This window comes from Hemitrygon akajei, chromosome 1, assembly GCF_048418815.1.
Source record: "Hemitrygon akajei chromosome 1, sHemAka1.3, whole genome shotgun sequence".
NCBI lineage: Eukaryota > Metazoa > Chordata > Chondrichthyes > Myliobatiformes > Dasyatidae > Hemitrygon > Hemitrygon akajei.
The window spans coordinates 64,539,792-64,563,573 of NC_133124.1; the positions used below are offsets into that span (position 1 = coordinate 64,539,792).

A 23,782-nucleotide genomic window follows, 5' to 3' on the forward strand; every position below is an offset into this window, starting at 1 on the left:
AACACTGTACCAGAGGAATTATGTATAGTTTTGCTTTCGTCAGCAAAAACAAAATGTACTTCTCATTAAGATTGTGCACAAAGTTTGGACTGGTTCCTAGATTGTTGTATGAGCAGAGATCAAGGAGAATAGGCCTGTATTGTCTAGTTTTCAAGAAGGAGAACGCATTGAAGCTTACACAATTTGTGCAGGGTAAACAATCTGGATGCAGAAAGGATGTTTTCCTGACAGCGGAGTCAGGGTCACAGTTTAGGAATAAGGAGTAGGGTTTTTAGCACTGGACTGATGAGAAATTTCTGTATACAGAGTGTGGTGAATCTTTGGAAATCTTTATCTGGGGGCATTGGGGGTTCAATTGTTGAGTTTATTTAAAATGAAGTTCAATTGATATCTAGATATTAGGAGAAATTAATGGGTATGTGAATTGCACAGGAAAATGGCATTGGCGTAGAGTATTAACCATGATTGATATTCTTAGTCCTATTTCTTATGTTCTCAACACACACAGTAGATTTAATGTTCACTGGTTTGCATCAAATTCAGTTTTGCTTTCAACAAAAACCCCTTTGAAGATATACTAAATTACTGATGAGCTTGTTTGTCCAGGTCCAGTTCAAATACCAGAGTAATTATCCCAGTAATTATCCCATTCCTAGATGGATGTAAAATATAAAGCAAGGCTTTGTCCATCATTCATCAAAGGAAAAATGTAGGATTTGCAGGGAGAGCTTAATTTATCCAGTGTAATTGGATAAACATTGAATGATATCTGGATTAAGGTACTAGGGTGCTAGAAGAATCTTTACCTATTATTGATATACCTTTACGTTTTTCAGGATTTGGAATATCTTTCGGAAGGTCTTGAAGGCAGGTCAACCAACCCAGTGGCACTGCTCTTTGATGCACTTCTTCACCCTGAAGCAGATTTTAGGTTTGATTATCCTTCAGTTGTAGAGTGGAAACGAGAAAAACACAACAAGATTCCTCACATTGTGCTGGGAAAAGGACCACCTGGCGGTTCCTGGCATGTTAGTATCTTCTCTCAGAACGATAATATTGTATAGCCCAAAGGTAATTAGATGTATTAACAATTAGAGGATTCTACTTAACTTGGAGTGGGTACATGAGAATGCAAGAAAATATGACTTTGTGCTCCTGGAGAACTTGACACAACAGATGCAAAACTCAAATGCAGGTATGATTGAGAATGGAATTGCAGAGAGTAGTGGAACAGTCTGCCACCAATTTAAAAAAAAAGAGCTTCATATTATGAAGCGATTTCCATGACCTCAGGATGTGTCAAAGTACAATATAGCCAACAAAGTACATCATGAATTTGTACCACATCACTCTTGCAAATTAGGGGTAAATGGAGAAGAACAGGTATCCAAAAAAGTAACTGAAAATCTGAGAATGTAAACCAGAAGATTGGTAGGGAGCTAAGGATTTGAAGTTGTGGAAGAGGATTTTAGATTGAATGAACTAGTTGTGTGGAAGCTAGGACTGGTCAATGGTGAACAAAATTATGGGTAAGAAAAATACTGATAATGATTTTGATGCTTAAGACGATAGCAATTCCAGTTAATTTTTGAACATCCTGATAATATATCCTATTAATACATTTGTTTTTACATCAACCTTGCAGCATTTATTGTACATTTTAATGATTTGTGAGATGTAACCCCAGATTCTTTGTAAGTTCACCATCATGATAATATAGAGAATGTATATGTTTGGAGTAGTTGTTTCCCTGTGAATTTCATCAGGCTTATTAATTTTCATCTACTTGCAATAGAATGGTTGAATCATTGTATTTTTCAAACCTTTTTCAATCAGACAATGAAAATTTTACCTAAAATCTGCAGCCATTTTATCAAAGTTTAAATGCTCTTGGTTGGAGAAACTGCTGAGAAAGACCAAAACTCAAAGTAACCATCTTGGTGGACATTCATTCTGTAACACTTCTGTTGGGTTTTAAATGGGTGCATAGCAGATGAGATACAAAATTTAGCTCTTTAATTCCCGACAGTTTCTGAAATCTCTAACAACTATTCTCCCTTTTATTAATTCTAATCTTCAATAGTTCTTCAACTTTTTTTTATCATTTTGACCATGCTATTTATTGAACCTTAAATTCTAAAATCAAAATGTGACAACATTTCAATATTTCTTTTGCACCATTCTTATATCCTCTTTCCTATAGTAGGGTCTTCTACTATAACTCATTCATAAATTCTGAACCTTCAGTACACTTCCTTGTCTTCCTCCTTCATCCTCCAACTTCAGGCTTCTAAAATCTAGGCTTGGAATCACAATGGCTGTTTGTAATAATATACTTGATCTTTTATCTTTTGCAGCCACATATTTTATCTTTGCTGAGAATTTGACCCTTAATCACTCAATAATAAAACAAAACAAATCTGTGTTTTTAGATGATGAATGGATCAATGCTAACAATTAGTACGAACAGTTGGATGGAGCTACCAGGTTTGAAACTGAAAGACTGGACCAATGGTAAATGGAGGTACAAATAAGTTGTAAAATATTTGCCAAGTAAAGCTAATACAAAAGCAAATTAGTCCTAATGTTGAAATGCCTGAAATACTCAGTAAGTCAACAGCATTTGTAGAGTTATATTCCAGGAAAGATACTAGCATAGATAAGATTGGCAGTGACCAAAGAGTGGGAATAAAGGGGGCCTATTCTGATCGGCTGCCGATGACGAATGGTGTTTCGCGGGGACCGCTTCCTTTCATGGTATATATCAATGATTTGGATGATAGAATTGATGGTTTTGTGGCCATGTTTGCAAATGATGCAAAGGTAGGTAGAGAGGCCAGTAGCGATGAGGAAGCAGGGAGTCTGCAGTAGGACTCGGACAAGTTGGGAGAATGGGCAAGTAGTAGCAGATGGAAGATAGTGTAGGGAAGACCATGGTCATGCACTTTGGCAGAAGGAATAAAGGAGCAGACTATCTTCTAACTGAGAGAATTCTAAAATCAGAGGTGCAAAGGGACTTGGGAGTTCTTGAGCAGCATTCCCTAAAGGTTAATTTGCAGGCTGTGTCAGTGGTAAGGAAGGTAAGTGCAATATTAGCATTCATTTCAAGAGAACCAAGATATAGGACTAGAGTTAGCCATTTGGCCCAGTTGAGTCTGCTCTGCCACTTCATCATGGCTGATCCAATTTTCCTCTTAACCCAAATCTCCTGCCTTCTCTCCGTATCCCTTCATGCCCTGACCAATCAAAAACCATTCAACCTCTGCCTTAAATATACCCAGTGACTTGGCTTGCAGAGCCATCTGTGACAAAGAATTCCACAGATTCACCACTCTCTGGCCAAATAAATTTCTCTTCATCTCCATTCTAAAAGGACACCCCTGTATTCTGAGGCTGTGTCCTCTGGTCTTAGACTCTCCCACCATAGGAAACATCCTCTGCACATCCACTCTATTAAGGCCTTTGACTATTCAATAGGTTTCAATGAAGTCACCCTTCATTCTTCTGAATTCTAGTGAACACAAGCCCAGAGCTATCAAACTCTCTTCATGTGACAAGCCATATGGAATCATTTTTGTGAACCTCCTTTGAACCCTCTCCAGTTTAAGCACATCACTTCTAAGACAAGGGGCTCAAAACTGCTCACAATACTCGAAGTGAGGCCTTACCTTTGTTTTATAAAGTCACAACATTATGTCCTTGCTTTTTATATTCTAGTCCTCTTGAAATGAATGCTAACATTGCATTTGCCATCCTTGCCACAGATTCAACCTGCAAATTAACCTTTAGGGAATCCTGCACAAGGACTCACAAATTCCTTTGTGCCTCAGTTTTTGTTTGTATTTTCTCTCCATTTAGAAAATAGAAAGCCCTTGCAATTCTTCTATGAATGTGCATGACCATACACTTCCCGACACTGTATTCCATCTGCCATTTCATAGTCCATTTTCCTACTCTCCCTCCCTACTTCCTCAAAACAATCTGCCCTTCCACCTATCTTCATATCACCTGTAAGCTTTGCAACAAAGCCATCAATTCCAACATCCAGATCATTGACATGTAACTTGAAAAAGAATCGGTCCCCACATAGGTCCTATGGAACACTGCTAGCCACTGGCAGCCAACCAGAAAAGGCTCCCTTTATTCCCACATATTGCCCTCTGCCAATCAGCCTCTGCTTTATCCATGCTAGAATATTTCATGTAATCCCATAGGCTCGTAGCTTGTTAAGCTGCATTATGTGTGGCACCTTGTCAAAGGCCTTCTGAAAATCCAAGTACACAACATCAACCGATTCTCCTTTGTCTATCCTGCTTATTATTTCTTCAAAGAACTCTAACATGTTTTTCTGACAAGATTTCCCCTTGAGGAAACAATGCTGACCATGGCCTAGTTTATCATGTGCCTCCAAATACCCTGAGATATCATCCTTAATAATTGACTCCAACACCTCCCCAACCACTGAGGTCAGACTAACTGGCCTAAAGTTTCCATTCTTCTGTCTCTCCCCCTTCTTGAAGAATGTAGTGTCATTTGCAATTGTCTAGTGCTGCGGAACCATTCCAGAATCTAGTGATCCTTGAAAAATCATTATTAATGCCTCCACAATCTTTTTAGCTATCTGTTTCAGAACCCTGGGGTGTACACCATCTGCTCCAAGTGACTTATTAGACTTTCCATCTTCTTTCTAGTTATGGTAACTTCATACACTTCATGATGCCAGACAACCTGGAACTTCCACCATACTGCTAGCGTCTTCCACAGTGAAAACTGATTCAAAATACTTACTCAGTTCATCTGCCATTCTGCTGTTTGCCATTACTTCCTCTCCAGTATCAGTTTCCAACAGTCCAATAACCACTGTCGCCTCTCTTTTGCACTTTATGTACCTGAAGAAACTTTTGGTATCCTCTTTAATATTATTGGCAAGCTTTTGCATTGCATCTTCACCTTAATGACTTTTTGTTACCTTCTTTCGGATTTTAAAAGTCCTCTAACTTCCCATTAATTTTTGCTCTATTATATGCCTTCCCTTTTGGCTTTGATTTCTCTTGTTAGCCGTGGTTGTGTCATCTTTCCATTAGAACACCTCTTCCCCTTTTGGATTTACATATCCTGGGCCTTCTGATCTGCTCCCAGAATTCCAGCCTTTGCTGCACTGCTATCATCCTTTCCAGTATTCTTTTTCAATCAATTCTGGCCAACTGCTCTCTCATGTTCCGTAATTCCTTTTACTCTGCTGTAATACTGATGCATCTGACTCCAGCTTCTCATATAAGAACAAGGATGTGATGCTGAGACTTTAAAAGGCATTGGCCTGACTGCACTGGGAGTATTGTGAGCAGTTATTAAAGTAATGATGGAATACAAAAGAAAAGATATGCTGGTTGGTATTGGGGAGGGTTAAGAGGATGTTCATGAGAATGTTTCTGAGAGCAAATGGGTTAAAGTATGTGGAGTGTTTGATGGCTTGGGACCTGTTCTCACTGAAGTTTAGAAGAAAGAGGGATATCTCATTGAAACCTATTGAAGAGTGGCTGTTTCCTATAGTGGATGAGCCTCAGACCAGAGGGTACTGCCTCAGAATAGAGGGATGTCCATTTAGAATAGAAATTAGGAGTAATTTCTTTAGCCAGAGGGTGGTGAATCTGTGAATTCATTGCCGTGGAAGGCAGTGGAGTCTTAAGTTATTGAGTTATATTTAAATCAGTGGTGGATAGGTTCTTGATTATTCAGGGCATCAAAGGTTACAGGGAGAAGGCAAGGGAATGGGGTTGAGAGGGAGAGTAAATCAGCCATGTTGGAATGCTGGAGCAGACTCAATGGGCTGAGTGGCCATTGTAGTTCTTCCTTACCACAAGATATCAGGAGGATATTTTATTACAGCTTTAGCTTATTCCCCTTAAACCAAAGACAGGTAAAGAGCTGATTTGATAGAAATACACAATATCATTGCTGAATTAGAAAGGATACATAAAGGGAAACTGTTCTCATTATGATTCAAGGACTAAGGAAGAAGAGATTTTAAATTTTGGATAATGATGATCTAGAACTTGCCAACTGAGTACAAGGAAACTAATGAATTGTACTCCATTAATTTCTCAAGTATCACTGAAATAATTTCATAGCCTACTGGTAGCCCCCAAACTTTTGGGTTACCACCCCCTGGGCTCCCTCTCCCTTTCTGGTTATTACATAAAAGCTATAAAGAATTTTAACATGTGGTTCCCAGTGAAAGAAAATAGGAACTGCAAATTCAAAGTAGTGACAAGTATTTGCAAAAAATATATATTCCAATCTATTTAAAGCTCCAAATAAAATGATTTCTTAACTACAGTAAAAACAATTTTTGTCAACAATTTTAGAGCATTCGTTAGTTGTCCAACTATTCAATACTTGATTGTTTTTTCACCTTTCAAGGAGATGGATGAGCTTGATATCAGCTTCTCAACACCAGGCTGAGTCTCACACAGAACAAGTCTCCAATTCACATGTTCAGTAATTTGCTGCCTGCTTTGTTGATTTGAAAGAAGTTGAACGACCATGTTCCACTAAATATCTTACCCTGTTTCCACAGTGTAGGATAGCATTCACAGATTTTTTTCTACAACCAAAAGTCTTTATGATCTTAGACCATAAGAATTAGGCCATCTGGCCCACCAAGTCTGCTCCGCCTTTCAATCATGGCTTTCTTTTCTCTCCTTCTGAACGCCAGTTCTCTGCCTTCTCCCAGTAACCTTTGATGCCATGTCCAGTCAGGAATCTATCAATCTCTGCCTTAAATACACCCAATAACCTGGCCTCCAGAGCTGCATGTTGCAACAGATTCCACAAATTAACCACCCTTTGGCTAAAGAAATTTCCCTGCATCTCTGTTTTGAAAGGGCGCTCCTCTATCCTGAGGCAGTGCCCTTTTGTCCTAGACTCTTCCACCACGGGAAACATAGAAATTTAGAAAAACTACAGCATAATACAGGCCCTTCAGCCCACAATGCTGTGCCAAACCTGAACAAACTTAAGAAATTACCTAGGGTTACCCATAGCCCTCTATTTTTCTAAGCTCCATGTACCTATCCAGGAGTCTCTTAAAAGACGCTATCGTATCTGCCTCCACCACCGTCGCCAGCCAGCCCATTCCATGCACTCACCACTCTCTGTGGGGGGGAAAAAAGATTACCCCTGACAACCAAGGACTTCCAAGCACCTTAAAACTGTGCCCTCTCATGCTAGCCATTTCAGCCCTGGGAAAAAGCCTCTGACTATCCACACTATCATTGCCTCTCATCATCTTACACACCTCTATCAGGTCATCCCTCATCCTCTGTCTCTCCAAGGAGAACAGGCCAAGTTCACTCAATCTATTCTCATAAGGCATGCTCCCCAATCCAGGCAACATCCTTGTAAATCTCCTCTGCACCATTTCTATAGTTTCCACAACATTCCTGTAGTGAGGTGACCAGAACTGAGCACAGTACTCCAAGTGGGGCTTGACCAGGGTCCTATATAGCTGTAACATTACCTCTTGGCTCTTAAACTCAATCCCATGGTTGATGAAGGCCAATGCACCGTATGCTGCCTTAACCACAGAGTCAACCTGCGCAGTAGCTTTGTGTGTCCTATGGACTCAGAACCCAAGATCTCTCTGATCCTCCACACTGCCAAGAGTCTTACCATTAATACTATATTCCGCCATCATATTTGACCTACAAAAATGAACCACCTCACACTTATCTGGGTTGAACTCCAACTTCCACTTCTTAGCCCAGTTTTGCATCCTGTCAATGTCCTGCTGTAACCTTTGACAGCCCTCCACACTATCCACAACACCCCCAACCTTTGTGTCATCAGCAAACTTACTAACCCATCCCTCCACTTCCTCATCCAGATCATTTATAAAAATCACAAAGTGAAGGGGTTCTAGAACAGATCCCAGAGGCATACCACTGGTCACCAGCCTCCATGCAGAATATGACCTGTCTACAAGCACACTTTGCCTTCTCTAGGCAAGCCAATTCTGGATCCACAAAGCAAGGTCCCCTTGGATCCCATGCCTCCTTACTTTCTCAATAAGCCTTGCATGTGGTACCTTATCAAATGCCTAGCTGAAATCCATATACACTACATCTACTGCTCAACCTTCATCAATGTATTTAGTCACATGCTCAAAAAATTCAATCAGGCTCGTAAGGCACAACCTACCTTTGACAAAGCCATGCTGACTATTCCTAATCATAGTATGCTTCTCCCAAATGTTCATAAATCCTGCCTCTCAGGATCATCTACATCAACTTGCCAACCACTGAAGTAAGACTCACTGGTCTATGATTTCCTGGGCTATCTCTACTCACTTTCTTGAATAAGGGAACAACATCTGCAACCCTTCAATCCTCCGGAACCTCTCCCATCCCCACTCATGATGCAAAGATAATTGCCAGAGGTTCAGCAGTCTCCTCCCTTGCTTCCCACAGTAGCCTGGGGTACATCTCAACCGGTCACAGAGACTTAGCCAAATTGATGCTTTCCAAAAGCTCCAGCACATCCTTCTTCATAACGCCTATATGCTCAAGCTTTTCAATCCACTGTAAGTCATCCCTACAATCAGCAAGATCCTTTTCCGTAGTGTATACTGAAGCAAAGTATTAAATATCTCTGCAATCTCCTCCAGTTCCATTACACACTTTACCACTGTCACACTTGATTGATCCTATTCTCTCACATCTTATTCTCTTTCTGTTCACATACTTGTAAAATGCCCTGGGGTTTTTCTTAATCCTGCTTGCAAAGGCCTTCTCATCACCCCTTCTAACTCTCCTACTTTCAGTCTTAAACTCCTTTTTGCTAGCCTTGTAATCTTCTAGATCTCTATCATTACCTAGTTTTTTTGAACCTTTTGTAAGCTCGTCTTTTTTTTCTTGACTAGATTTTTAACAGCCTTTGTACACCATAGTTCCTGTACCCTACCATCCTTTCCCTGTCTCATTGGAATGTTCCTATGCAGAACACCACACAAATATCCCTTAAACATTTGCCACATTTCTGCTGTATGTTTCCCTGAGAACATTTGTTCCCAATTTATGCTTCCAAGTTCCTCCCTGATAGCTTCATATTTCCTCTTACTCTAATTAACCACTTTCCTAACTTGTCTGTTCCTATCCCTCTCCAATGCTATGGTAAAGGAGATAGAATTGTGATCACTACCTCCTAAATGCTGACACCTGACCAGACTCATTTCCCAATACCAAATCAAGTATAGCCTCTCCTCTTGCAGGCTTATCTACATATTGTGTCAGGAAACCTTGAACACAGCTAACAAACTCCACCCATCTAAACCCCTTGCTCTAGGGAGATGCCAAACAATATTTGGGAAATTAAAATCTTCCACCACGACAACCCTGTTATTATTACTCCTTTCCAGAATTGCCTCTGCTCCTGTTACTGTCACCATGGGAAACATCTTTTCCACATCTACTCTGTCTAAGCCTTTTAACATTTGAAAGTTTTCAACGAGATCACCCCCTCATCCTTCTGAATTCCAGCAAGTACAGACTCAGAGCCATCAAACTTTCCTCGTATGATAACCCTTTCATTCCTGGAGTCATCCTTGTGAACCTCCTCTGGACCTTCTTTCGAACCTCAGCTTCAGTTCAGTCATTTTGTAGCAGAGATCAGTTCTTCTTCCATCCTTCTTGTTAATTCCCTATTACAAATATTCAGGAATCGATTTATTCCCAAATCTTGAATTTGAATCGAGATAAAATGCTGAAATCTCTCCGTGTTTATGTAGCTTACCCAAGTGGACCAGTTTACTTGAAGATCATCTGGCATTCTTTCTTTCTCTTCCAACTCAGAGAGGGCCAGAAATTGGAAAATGTTACAACAGCCAATGCTGTACTTTAATAGGATTAAAGTGGACAGTAATGTGGAGATGGCTGACTTGACTTTGATAAGATTCACGCTATTTCCTTGGAATTGAAGATTGATTTTGTTGAACTTTGTGAATAATTCTGTCAAATAAGCAAAGTCATGCCTAATATTCTTGCTTGTTACTAAATGAAGCATTCAAGGAATTTTAGCACAGTTTCAATAAGCACATCAGTGCTTTGGGCAGTTTCCTTTTAAGAGAAATCTAGCTTGTGTAGTAACAGCAAATAATCAAATTGTTCAACATTCTCAATACCAAGCTCTTGAAATAGTCAAATTGAGAGCATGGGGCTTGATTTTATTTACTGCTATGTTATTTAATGATTAGTGCAGCAATCACTTGGGTGTTGTGCAACAAGATGTTTTCTGTGAATTACACAGTAAATGGTAAATATGTTAGGCACAGTTTTTTTCAGAAAGTACTAACCCCATGGTGGTGTTCTGTCCCTGATGATGCCCCATCTGTTGCACAAGAAAGAATATTGGTGAGCAGAATATCTTTCTCTTTGGAAAAACTGCCAAAATATTGACTCAGCTTCATATCTGTCCCCTTGCAAATACTAACAAATGAAACCATGTTTTCACCTTTTATGAAGTGAAAATAACCAAGAAGCAAAGGTTCATTGCCAGGCAAAGTTGACTCATCCAACTGCAGAGCAAATTCTTGTCTTCCACATTCTCAGACATTTCATCTGTTCCACTTTGAACAAAGTTGTCACTGAGCAGAATTGCTTTAATTATCTGGTCTGATGACTTATGCAAAACCATACTAAGAATCTCCCTTACTGCTGGCACAATCAGTTCTCCATTTGTATGAGGCTTTTCAGATTTAGCAATTAGATATATGAAGCATGCAAACCATCACTGTTTCATTGTGAAGTGCTGGCAAACATATTTTGAAGTGTATTTAACAAAGTGACTGAAAATAAGTCAAGTTCTTATTTGCTTTATCAGAGTGTGTTCTCATCAAATGTTCAAGGAGCCTGAACAGTTTTATTGCCTCATTAGGGGGAAAAGTTTTCATACAACAGACTCATTAGCTGCTACACACATATTTCAGATACTCTGTGCTGTCTACATTTTTTCATTTAGTCTCCTTCTGCCATTTTCATTATGGATTAATGGTCTATCTTCAAGCACTGCAAGCAGTAAAGGGGAAAGTTATGACATTATAATGCCCATAGCCCTCTAAGCCTCTCCTATCCATGTACTGATCAGGTGGCTTTTAAATGTTGTTAGTATTTGTATTTCATATAAATATTTTTTCCACAGAAATCTGATGAATGATAGAGCAGCTCCCGAAGAAGTGGCTTCATATTATAAAGACTATGTTAAGATTATGGGTCTTCAGAAAAACTTTATTGGCAATACTTTTGTCACTTCTGTCTCAAAGTTGCAGCAAGATCAAGAGTATATAAAGGGCAAAATACCAAAAAGTGTTAAAATAGATACCACTACACAACAGTTGCCTGCGACTGAAAATGGATTTCCTCACAGTCCTTGGGAAGTCAGAGGATATCAGAGAAGTGGAGATGGATCAAATGTGCCTTTTTGTCTTTATGCTGAAAATGTTGTCTTAGCCATTGGTACCAATGATTTACCTGCCAGACTTGGAGTAGAAGGTGAAGACTTGCCTTTTGTATTTCACAGCATCTCAGCCTTTGAATCAGCTATCAAAAGCTGCAAAGTCAACCAGGCATCAGATCCTGTTCTAATTGTTGGTGCAGGGCTGAGTGCAGCAGATGCAGTATTGTGTGCCAACCATCACGGTATCCCTGTCCTTCATACATTCCGAAGAAGTGTCACTGACCCGGCCTTGATCTTCAAGCAGCTTTCAAAGAAGCTTTATCCAGAGTATCACAAGGTTTATCAAAAGATGTGCAAGCAATGCTACATCTCAAATTCATGCTCTAACTACACTAGCTTTCCTGAAACGTGCATTGTTTCTTTTGTACCAGATATGAAATGTATTCTTCAAACTGCTTCAGGAAGGAGTATTATTCTAAGTATCTCAATGGCCCTGGTGCTGATAGGTACTTACCCCAATTTGTCCTTTCTTAAAGAGCATGGAAAATACTTGGGAATAGATCCAAGTAAGCCCATTTCATGTAAGAAAAATCCTATTGACATTAATCCCTATACATTTGAGTGTACTAAAGAGAGTGGCATTTTTGCTATGGGCCCACTAATTGGCGATAACTTTGTCCGCTTTCTTAAAGGTGGAGCTCTGGGCATCACAAGTTGCTTAGTGAAACGCTTGAAGGAAAAGGAGCAGTTAATTTCTGAAACTGGAAATGATGATGGTTAACAAAGTTTAAGACTAATGGTAAATATAGACCTGTTCTACTTTACCAAAAGCCTCCTACGGTAATCTTGTAAGATTAGATTTTTGGTGCAAAGGAATTAGTGCATGCCCTGTTCACTTTTTAATAAAAGAATGGAAGAAGCATTTTAGTTAATTGTTAGTGTCCTCAGCAGAAATGCACACGTTTTTATGTTATGTGAAATACTCATTTCTTCATGGGTTATAAACTTAGCAAACAACTAACAAGTAAATCTATTCTCAAAAGTCTACCTACAAAGGTCAGAATAGCAGAAACCTCGTGAGAATCGCTCAGTGCTTCTGGCCATCTTCCTCCAATGCATTTCATGGTCTATTAATTTCAGTGAGCCAACTAGTTTTTTCTTTGCATATTTTGTCCTATAGACAAAAGGGAGATTGTTTCAATAAGTGCCCTTTCAACCAAAATTATGCTGTTCAAGACAATTTGATAAGACTAGTATGATTGCTTTTTGAACATTCCTGGAGTCCTTGTACATCTCCAAATAGCAAACATCCTGGAGCATTTTGATTGTATGCAATCATATACCTGATGAAAAAATATATTGAAAGCTCATAACATTTTATTATGTTATTGCGAAACTGAAAATAGTGTGACAATCAAAGGCAGGACTCTAAAAGTAACATTGCCATAGCAGTAGGGAGCCAACTAGCTTCCTGTCCATATGCATTAATGTCCATAGGGGTAAGTTTCCAACATTGCACTGGTATGAAGAAGGAAGCTTGAGTGGAACAGCTTGTTCTTGGTCAGCCTATTTGGCAACTCTCCCAGTTTAGGCATAGATCCTAAATATTTGTGGGTAGAACACTGTAGGGCTGACTTGGCTGTGAGCTTGATTGAAATTGTGGCAGCTGATCTGACTGGTTGTATATTCTTTCTTGACAATGTTTGATGTGTGGTAAACTATGTATATCTGTCTGTACATGCCCCTCTGCTGACTGCTCCTGTGGCTCCTCCTACAGACCCCTGTATAAAGGGGATTGGGCACTGCTCCTCCCTCAGTCTCCAAGTGTCCCTTTTGCTGCTAATAAAAGCCTATCGTTTGCCCCTCGTCTCCGAGAGTTATTGATGGTGCATCAATTTTATTAGAGGCAATTTTAAAAAACATGGAGAGCATTTTCCGACCAGACAGATTGGATCTCGACCCACAATCCCAGGAAGCAGGCGACGCTTTCGAACTCTGGCTACCATGCTTCGAATCGTACCTGGAGGAGATTCATGTGACCGACCCTGCCACGATGCGCAGGGTTCTCCTCTCCAGAGTCAGTGCAAGGGTCTGCTCCATGATCAGGGACCAAACGGTCTACCAGGGTGCGATGGATGCCCTCAAAAGACAATACTGGTGGCCGGTGAACACCGTCTATGCAAGACATCGCTTAGCGACACGGCGGCAGCGGGCCGGAGAGTCGAGTGCTGAGTTTGTCCAGGCCCTACAGACACTCTTGCGGGCCTGCGACTGCAGGGGACTGACAGCGTAACAGCATGTGGAGCTCCTGGTACGAGACGCCTTCGTTACAGGGATCAGGTCAGTGTATGTGCTCCAGCGGCTGCTGGAACACGCCGATCTTACCTTACATTCGGCAATCGAGCTAGCCGATACGCTGGAGGCCGCTCTGCACGATGCTGACGCTGTCCAGGTGAGCAATCTCCCGCCGGCCCCGTGGACGCCACAGACCCCGCAACCCGCCGGTGAATCGACCTCGGCTGCTGTCAGTCGCAAGTCCGCGCAGTGTTACTTCTCCGGACTCAAAAAGCACCCCTGAAAACGCTGCCCGGCCCGAGAAGCGACCTGTTCCATCTGCGGGAAGAAGGGCCACTTCGCCAAGGCCTGTAAGTGCAAACCAGAGCGGGGTCAAGCAGCGCCACGTGTGAGGCATGGGGGTCGTCATCTTGGTCGCTGCCATCTTGCCTGCCCGCCTCGTGCAAGGCATGGGGGTGGCCATCTTGGTCGCTGCCATCTTGCCTGCCCGCCGCGTGCGAGGCATGGGGGCGGTCATCTTTGTCAGTGCCACCTCGCCCTACCTCCGACCCACGGGTGCTTACCGGGCACCAAGACGGCGATTCAACTCTGGCTTCCGTGACCCTCGACCAAAGTGCTCCACACCAGCTCGCAAGGTCAATGATGGACATCCTGGTGGAGGGGCACAGGATTAGCTGCCTGTTTGACACGGGCAGCACTGAGAGTTTTATTCACCCGGACACAGTGCAATGCTGCGGACTCGTGACACAGCCGGTAAGCCAGAAGGTCACCATGGCTTCTGGATCGCATTCCACAGACATCCGGGGTGGGGTGGGGGGTTATGTAGTGACATTGGTGGTGCAGGGCACAGAATATTGGGACTTTGCGTTACTGGTCATGCCTCAACTGTGTGCCCCTGTACTATTGGGGTTCGACTTCCAGAGCCACCTGAAAAGTGTGACAATGGAGTATGACGGGCCCCTCCTACTAATCACTGTCAGAAATCCTCAGTTTTGTGGGTCTTCGTCATATACCCCGCTACTGACCACACACACACACCGACCCGCGCATCCCACCCAACACCAAACCAACAACCACGCTACTGACACCACTTGCAGCCTCTCCATCCTCAAGATCCCTCCCCCACTGCTGTTCGCCAACCTGACCCCCGACTGTAAACCTGTGGCAACTAAAAGCAGGAGGTACAGCACAGGGGACAGGGCCTTCATTAAGTCGGAGGTGCAGTGGCTGCTCAGGGAGGGGATCATTGAGCCAAGCACAAGCCCTTGGAGGGCCCAGGTGGTTGTTGTTCAGACCGGGCAGAAAAATAGGATGGTCATGGACTATAGTCAAACCATCAATAGGTTCACGCAGCTTGATGCGTACCCCCTACCCCGCATCGCGGATATGGTCAACCAGATAGCTCAGTACAAGGTGTACTCGACCATAGATCTGAAATCCGCTTACCATCAGCTCCCCACCACCCGGAGGACTGCCCCTACACCGCCTTCGAGGTGGGTGGCAGGCACTATTACTTCCCGCGTGTCCCCTTCTGTGTCATGAATGGTGTCTCTGTCTTCCAGAGGGAAATGGACCGGATGGTGGACCAGTGCCAACTGAAGGCCACGTTCCCATACCTGGATAACATCACCATCTGTGGTCACGACTGGCCGGATCACAACGCCAACCTCCAACGATTTTTCCAATCGGCCAAAGCTCTTAACCTCACCTATAACAGGGACAAGTGTGTGTTTGGAACCACCCGACTTGCTATCCTTGGGTATGTCGTGGAAAACGGGGTCATTGGGCCTGATCCCGACCGTATGTGCCCCCTGTTGGAACTCCCTCTTCCTACCACCCTCAGAGCCCTCAGACGGTGCCTGGGCTTCTTTTCCTATTATGCCCAATGGGTCCCTCATTACGCAGACAAGGCCCGCCCCCTGGTCAAGTCCACCACATTTCCCCTCTCAGCCGAGGCCCGCACGGCCTTCAGCCGCATTAAAGGGGACATTGCCAAAGCAACGATGCATACGGTGGACGAGACCATTCCCTTCCAAGTAGAGAGTGACGCCTCCGACTTTGCGCTGGCTGCTACCCTCAATCAGGCAGGCAGGCCAGTAGCATTCTTCTCTCGTACCCTTCAAGGCCCTGAAATTCAGCACTCCGCGGTGGAGAAAGAAGCCCAGGCCATAGTGGAAGCTATTAGGCACTGGAGGCACTATCTCGCCCGCAAAAGGTTCACCTTGCTGACCGACCAGCGCTCAGTTGCGTTCATGTTTAGCAACCAACAGCGGGGCAAAATCAAAAATGATAAAATTTTGTGGTGGAGAATCGAACTCTCCACCTACAACTATGATATCCTGTACCGGCCTGGAATGCTTAATGAGCCCCCGATGCCCTATCCCAGGGAACATGTGCCAGCGCGCAGCTCAACCGACTATATGCCCTCCATGCAGATCTTTGCCACCCGGGGGTCACCCGGCTTTACCATTTCGTGAAAGCCCGGAACCTGCCTTACTACCTTGAGGAAATCAGGACGATGACCAGTGACTGCCAAGTCTGTGCTGAGTGCAAACTGCACTTCTACCGTCCTGAAAAGGCACAACTTATCAAGGCCACCCGCCCCTTTGAGTGACTGAGTGTTGACTTTAAGGGCCCCCTTCACTCCATCGACCGCAATGTGTACTTTCTTAACATAATTGATAAGTACTCGCGGTTCCCCTTTGCCATCCCCTGCCCCGACACCACTGCCACGTCCGTCATAAAAGCCCTGCACAGCTCTTCACTCTGTTCGGATATCCATGCTATATCCACAGTGACAGAGAGTCCTCGTTTATGAGCGACGAGCTGCGCCAATACCTGCTGGCTAGGGGTATTGCTACTGGTAGGACCACGAGCTATAATCCCCGGGGAAATGGACAGGTGGAGAGGGAGAATGCCACAGTGTGGAAGGCCACACTCTTAGCCCTTAAGTCAAAGGGGTTGCTGGTCTCTCGATGGCAGGAGGTCCTCCCCGAGGCACTCCACTCTATCCGCTCCCTGTTATGCACGTCCACCAATGCCACCCCTCATGAGCGACTCTTTTCTTTTCCCAGGAAGTCTGCCACTGGGAACACCCTCCCAGCTTGGCTGACGTCCCCAGGGCCAGTGCTGCTCCGGAAACATGCAAGGAACAATAAATACTCCCCGATGGTTGAGAGGGTTCACCTACTTCATGCGAACCCCCAGTACGCCTACGTGGTCTTACCTGATGGGCGGGAGGACACAGTCTCCATCCACGACCTGGTGCCCGCAGGAGCACCAGACCCCTACCCTGAACGAGACCCCTACCCCGAACACTCCATGGTGACTATGAACCCGGTACCCACCGAGGTGTATACCCACAAGACACCGCAGACACCAAGCCCTACACAGACTCCACACGACACTCCCATACTGGACGCCACGCACACATATGAGGGATTACAGACGCCTAACGGGCTGGCACCTCAAGTCAGACTGGAGCCAGCACAACCACCGTCACCGGTGCAATCGCAGCCGGTGTTATGTAGATCGCAGTGACAGACTCAACCACCTGATAGACTTGACCTGTAAATATACTTGTAAGAAACTTCGCCCTGTGGGGCCTCTCTTTTAAAACAAAGGGGGGGGGGGGGGTGAATGTGGTGAACTACATATACCTGTCTGGACATGCCCCTCTGCTGACAGCTCCTGTGGCTCCTCCCACAGACCCCTGTATAAAGGCGATTGGGGCACTCCTCCTCTCTCAGTCTCCGAGATGTCCCTTTTGCTGCTAATAAAAGCCTATCGTTCGCCTCCCATCTCCGAGAGTTATTGATGGTGTATCATGATGTAACTAGCTTGCAGTGCACATTTAATCAAACAAGGAATTTGAGAAAGGGAAGCAAATTTCCTTTCTGAAATGCCATTAGTAAATCAGACTGTTCACAACAACCCAGAAATTGTAGTATCAGCATTACTGATAACTTGATAGAATAAAGTTTTTTTTAAAAAAATTGTTTTAATCACACTCTGTAAAAAATAACAGCCTCTTCTTCTTCTTCACTATCATCTATCAATTCTAGTTTGCCTGGTTGATCTTCTGCAATTGATTGATCTATAAATTATTTGTAAATTCAAGCCTGAAATAATAAAAAAATGTGATGTAAATACTGAGCAGATCAGGCAATACCTCTGGAAAGGAACATTAGTCATATTTTAACACGGAAAGAAGGGTGGAGATGATGAGTCTGAATGACAATTGGTACTGCTGTCAGTTGAGAGAAGATGGGAAAGACTTGTTGAATGCAGGATCCCTGATGCCCAGAGAAGTAAATTGAATGTGATGAATGAAAAAAGTAAAAAGGAGAATATATGTACTCTGATACATACTGGGAAAACAGCACAATAGATGCTGGAAGTCTGAAATAAAAGTGAGGAAATGTTGAAACTACTCCTGTGGAGTGAAAACCTAGATGACAAAACTGGGAAGGTTGACTTCAGATAATCAAAGATGAGTGGTGCAGATTGGAAAGCGTGCCCAAGTTTATGTCAGCCCTCCCAGCAGTGGCGAGAATGGGAGTGTAACAGAAAATGAAGTGACAAGTAAATGGAAGTTTAGGGTCATCTTTGTGAATTGACAGGTATTCTGAAATGAGGCTATTCTGCGTTTGGCTTCTCCGATGAAGGGAAGACCACATGGTAAACCTCAAATACAGCATACTACATGGGATGAGTACAAGCAAAGGGTTAGTTAGGGCTCTAGGAAGTGGGAAGAAGTGAGAGGCCAGCATTGCATAGGAAAATGCTCTTGCTGCCCCTACACAAGCTGGTGGAATCTGTGGGTTTGGAAGTTATTAAGGAGTGTTGGCAAGCTGCTGCAGTGCATTCTGTAGATGAACAAACTATTTCTACTGTGCTTGCTTGGTTGAGTGAGTGAATGGTTTTGGATGGGGTGCCTAAAACTCCTGTGTGATGTTGAGTTTGAGTGTTATTGAAGTTGCAATCATCCAGCCACGTGATGAGTGACAACAGAATCCTGATCGGGCGTGTGAATGGCAGACGTTAGGAGCCCAGTTATCTGCAGCAGACTTGCTTGAGGAGAGTTATGAATCCGGTTACTTGCTGGGAATTCAGTGATGCAAATACCGTCAATGTTGGGGATCTTATCTGGATTTTCATTTGTTGGATATTGTCATTGTTGCCACTTGTGTGGCACAAATGTTACTTAAGTGAGTAGATCAAATAGAATCAATAAGGATGAGGTTAGGCCAACAGCATGGAATAAAAAGATCTATAGAACTTAAGGGACTAGTGGAGATACTCAGATGGATAAAAAAAAAATCCTGAAGTTTGGCAGAAAGTTCCACAAGCATTAAAAATGGACATCGTAGTAAAGACAACAGAACAACGTCATAGCTGGCTCAGAATTTTTTGAGATAGGATCATAGCTGAGTGAAGCTGAAGCACCTGTCAAATCAAATTTATTGTCATTTAGCTATATACGTGTACAGTGCCTATAAAAAGTATTCACCCCTTGGAATTTTTCATGTTTTACAACATTGAATCACAATGGATTTAATTTGGCTTTTTTTGACACTGATCAGCAGAAAAGATTCCTTCATGTCAAAGTGAAAATAAACTTCTACAAATTGGTCTAAATTTATTACAATTATTAAATACAAAATAATTGATTGCATAATTACTCACCACCATCAAATCAGTATTCAGAAGATGCACCTTTGGCAGCAATTACAGCCTTGAGTCTGCATGAATAGGTCTCTTATCACCTTTGCACATCTAGACATTGTAGTTTCTTCCCATTATTTACAAAACTGCTCAAACTCTGTCAGATTGCATGGGGAATCAGGCCTTTTCAAGTCCAGCCACAAATTCTCAATTGGATTGAGTCTGGACTCTGACTTTGCCACTCCAGGACATGAAATTTGTTGTTTTTAATCCATTCTCTCCCATCTCAGCCACTGAAGCTTGTAATTCCTCCATAGGTCTCTTGGCCTCCCTCACGAGTCCACTTCTTGCAGTCACTCAGTTTTTGTAGACAGTCTGCTCCAGGCAGATTTACAGCTGTGCCATATTCTTTCCATTTCTTGATGATTGACTTAACTGTACTCCAATGGATATTCATAGAAACATAGAAAACCTACAGTAAAATACAGGCCCTTCGGCCCACAAAGTTGTGCCAAACATGTCCCTACCTTAGAAATTATCAGGCTTACCCATAGCCCTCTATTTTTCTAAGCTCCATGTACCTATCCAAAAGTCTCTTAAAAGACCCTATCATATCCACCTCCACCACCGTTGCCGGCAGCCCATTCCACACACTTGCCACTCTCTGTACCTACTCCCCAGCACTTTAAACCTGTGTCCTCTTGTGGCAACAAATTCAGCCCTGGGAAAAAGCCTCTGACTATCCACACTATCAATGCCTCTCATCATCTTACACACCTCTATCAGGTCATCCCTCATCCTCTGTCTCTCCAAGGAGAACAGGCCAAGTTCACTCAATCTATTCTCATAAGGCATGCTCCCCAATCTAGGCAACATCCTTGTAAATTTCCTCTGCACCCTTTCTTTGGTTGCCACATCCTTCCTGTAGTGAGGCGACCAGAACTGAGCAAAGTACTCCAAGTGGGGTCTGACCAGTGTCCTATATAGCTGCAACATTACCTCTCGACTCCTAAATTCAATTCCACGATTGATGAAGGCCAATACACTGTACACCTTCTTAATCACAGAGTCAACCTGCGCAGCTGCTTTGAGCATCCTATGGACTTGGACCCCAAGATCCTCCACACTGCCAAGAGTCTTACCATTAATACTATATTAAGCCATCATATTTGACCTACCAAAATGAACCACTTCACACTTATCTGGGTTGAACTCCATCTGCCACTTCTCAGCCCAGTTTTGCAACCTATCAATGTCCCATTGTAACTGCTGACAACCCACCACTCTATTCACAACACCTCCAACCTTTGTGTCATCAGCAAACTTACTAACCCATCCCTCCACTTTCTCATCCAGGTCATTTATAAAAATCATGAAGAGTAAGGGTCCCAGAACAGACCCCTGAGGCATACCACTGTTCACTGACCTCCATGCAGAATATGACCTGTCTACAACCACTCTGCCTTCCGTGGGCAAGCCAAATCAGGATCCACAAAGCAATGTCCCCTTGGATCACATGCCTCCCTACTTTCTCAATAAGCCTTGCATGGGGTACCTTATCAAATGCCTTGCTGAAATCCATGCACACTATACCTACTGCTCTTCCTTCATCAATGTGTTTATGGTAGTCACATCCTCAAAAAGTTCAAAAATTCAAAATTTGTGAGGCACGACCTGCCCTTGACAAAGCCATGCTGACTATTCATAATCATATTATACCTCTTCAAATGTTCATAAATCCTGCCTCTCAGGATCTTCTCCATCAACTTACCAACCATTGAAGTAAGACTCACTGGTCTATAATTTCCTGGGCTATCCCTACTCCCTTTCTTGAATAAAGGAGCAAGATCTACAACCCTCTAATCATCCGGAACCTCTTCTGTCCCCATTGATGATGCAAAGCTCATTGCCAGAGGCTCAGCAATCTCCTCCCTTGCCTCCCACAGTAGCCTAGGGGACATCTCTTCCGGTCCCAGCGACTTATGACACTTTCCAAAAGCTCCAGCACATCCTCTTTCTTAATATCTACACGCTCAAGCTTTTCAGTCTGCAGCAAGTCATCACTACAATCACCAAGATCCTTTTTCATAGTGAATACTGAAGCAAAGTATTCATTAAGTACTTCTACTATTTCCTCCGGTTCCGTACACACTTCCCCACTGTCACACTTGATAGGTCCTATTCTTTCACATCTTATCCTCTTGCTCTTCACATACTTGTAGAATGCCTTGGGGTTTTCCTTAATCCTGCCCACCAAGGCCTTGTCATGGCCCCTTCTGGCTCTCCTAATTTCTTTCTTAAGCTCCTTCCTGTTAGCCTTATAATCTTCTAGATCTCTAACATTACCTAACTCTCTGAACCTTCTATAAAGCTTTTCTTTTCTTCTTATCTAGATTTATTACAGCCTTTGTACATCACAGTTCCTGTACCCTACCAGAACTTCCCTGTTTCATTGGAATGTACCTATGCAGAACTCCACACAAATATCCCCTGAACATTTGCCACATTTCTTCCGTACTTTTCCCTGAGAACATCTGTTCCCAATTTAAGCTTCCAATTTCCTGCCTGATAGCCTCGTAATTCATTAGACGCTGGTAAGGAAATGCCTGAAAAGGGCACTTAGTGTCAATTTTAAAAATAACTTGTTTGCAATGTTGTTCTATAACTTCAAAACATTAAATAATTCAAAGAAAGACACAGGATTCTGAAATATGAGTCTAACTTTGAGTTTACTTTAAGTGAGACACACGTGTATCACGTGATAGCATGATGATGTTTACAGTTCACATATTTATACAACCTCTAATGAAGAAAAATGCTTAATCAACATATATATGTGTGTATATATATTTTATACACACACAAAAGATTACTGAAATATTACTTAAATATTAAATACACAATAGTTTACATTTATCAACCTCAGCAACCAAGATAATTTCAACGTCAATGCCTAGAAAATAAGTCAGGAATAGGTGATGCCAGAACTTTCAGCTGCTTTCCAGATACTGTGGTCCAGGGTCATAGTTCAGTCAAATTGACTACACAAGTGGCTAAGATGGTAAAGAAGACATATGGGTTATTTAAACTCGAGACAGTACAGATGTTGAAAATCATGGAATGTTTGCCTTCAGTGTTTGGGGTGTTGATTATGAGAGTAATGAAATAATGCTGCAGCAATATAAAACCTAAGTCTGACTGCACTTAACATAGAAACATAGAAAATAGGTGCAGGAGTAGGCCATTCGGCCCTTCGAGCCTGCACTGCCATTCAGTATGATCATGGCTTATCATCCAACTCAGAACCCTGTACCTGCTTTCTCTCCATACCCCCGATCCCTTTAGCCACAAGGGCCATATCTAACTTACTCTTAAATATAGCCAATGAACCGGCCTCAACTGTTTCCTGTGGCAGAGAATTCCACAGATTCACCACTCTCTGTGTGAAGAAGTTTTTCCTCATCTCGGTCCTAAAAGGCTTCCCCTTTATCCTTAAACTGTGATCCCTCATTCTGGACTCCCCCAACATCGGAAACAATCTTCCTGCATCTAGCTCGTCCAATCCCTTTAGAATTTTATATGTTTCAGTAAGATCCCCCCTCAATCTTCTAAATTCCAGCAAGTATAAGCCTAGTCGATCCAGTCTTTCTTCATATGAAAGTCCTGCCATCCCAGGAATCAATCTGCTGAACCTTCTTTGTACTCCCTCTATGGCAAGAATGTCTTTCCTCAGATTAGGGGACCAAAACTGCACACAATACTCCAACTGTGGTCTCACCAAGGCCTTATACAACTGCAGTAGAACCTCCCTGCTCCTGTACTCGAATCCTCTTGCTATGAACACCAACATACCATTTGCCTTTTTCACCGCCTGCTGTACCTGCATGCCCACTTTCAATGACTGGTGTACAATGACATCCAGGTCTTGTTGCACCTCCCCTTTTTCTAATCGGCCACCATTCAAATAATAATGTTTTCCTGTTCTTGTAACTAAAGTGGATAACCTCACATTTATCCACATTAAATTGCATCTGCCATGAATTTGCCCACTCACCTAACCTATCCAAGTCACCTTGCATCGTCTTAGCATCCTCCTCACAGCTAACACCGCCGCCCAACTTCGTGTCATCCGCAATCTTGGAGATGCTGCATTTAATTCCCTCGTCTAAATCATTAATATATATTGTAAACAACTGAGGTCCCAGCACTGAGCTTTACGGTACCCCACTAGTCACCGCCTGTCAATCTGAAAAGGTCCCGCTTATTCCCAGTCTTTGCTTCCTGTTTGCCAACCAATTCTCTATCCACATCAATACCATACCCCCAATACCGTGTGCTTTAAGTTTGCACACTAATCTCCTGTGTGGGACCT

The 23,782-nt window shown here is 42.9% G+C and overlaps 1 protein-coding gene across 4 annotated transcripts in view; it reads left to right on the forward strand.

Moving 5' to 3' along the window:
- The window catches only part of osgin2 (oxidative stress induced growth inhibitor family member 2), a 69,516-nt gene that overhangs the window by 12,267 nt on the left and 33,467 nt on the right, over positions 1-23,782 (forward strand). For 3 of the 4 annotated variants that reach the window (XM_073044473.1, XM_073044478.1, XM_073044484.1), the window contains exons 5-7: positions 837-1,028; positions 2,433-2,524; positions 11,194-13,310. In XM_073044473.1, the coding sequence (XP_072900574.1) occupies positions 837-1,028; positions 2,433-2,524; positions 11,194-12,229 (1,320 nt within the window). In that variant the 3' untranslated portion in view covers positions 12,230-13,310. Of the gene's footprint in view, positions 1-836; positions 1,029-2,432; positions 2,525-11,193; positions 13,311-23,782 lie in introns of those variants that run through there. The other variant, XM_073044471.1, reaches the window with a different exon arrangement.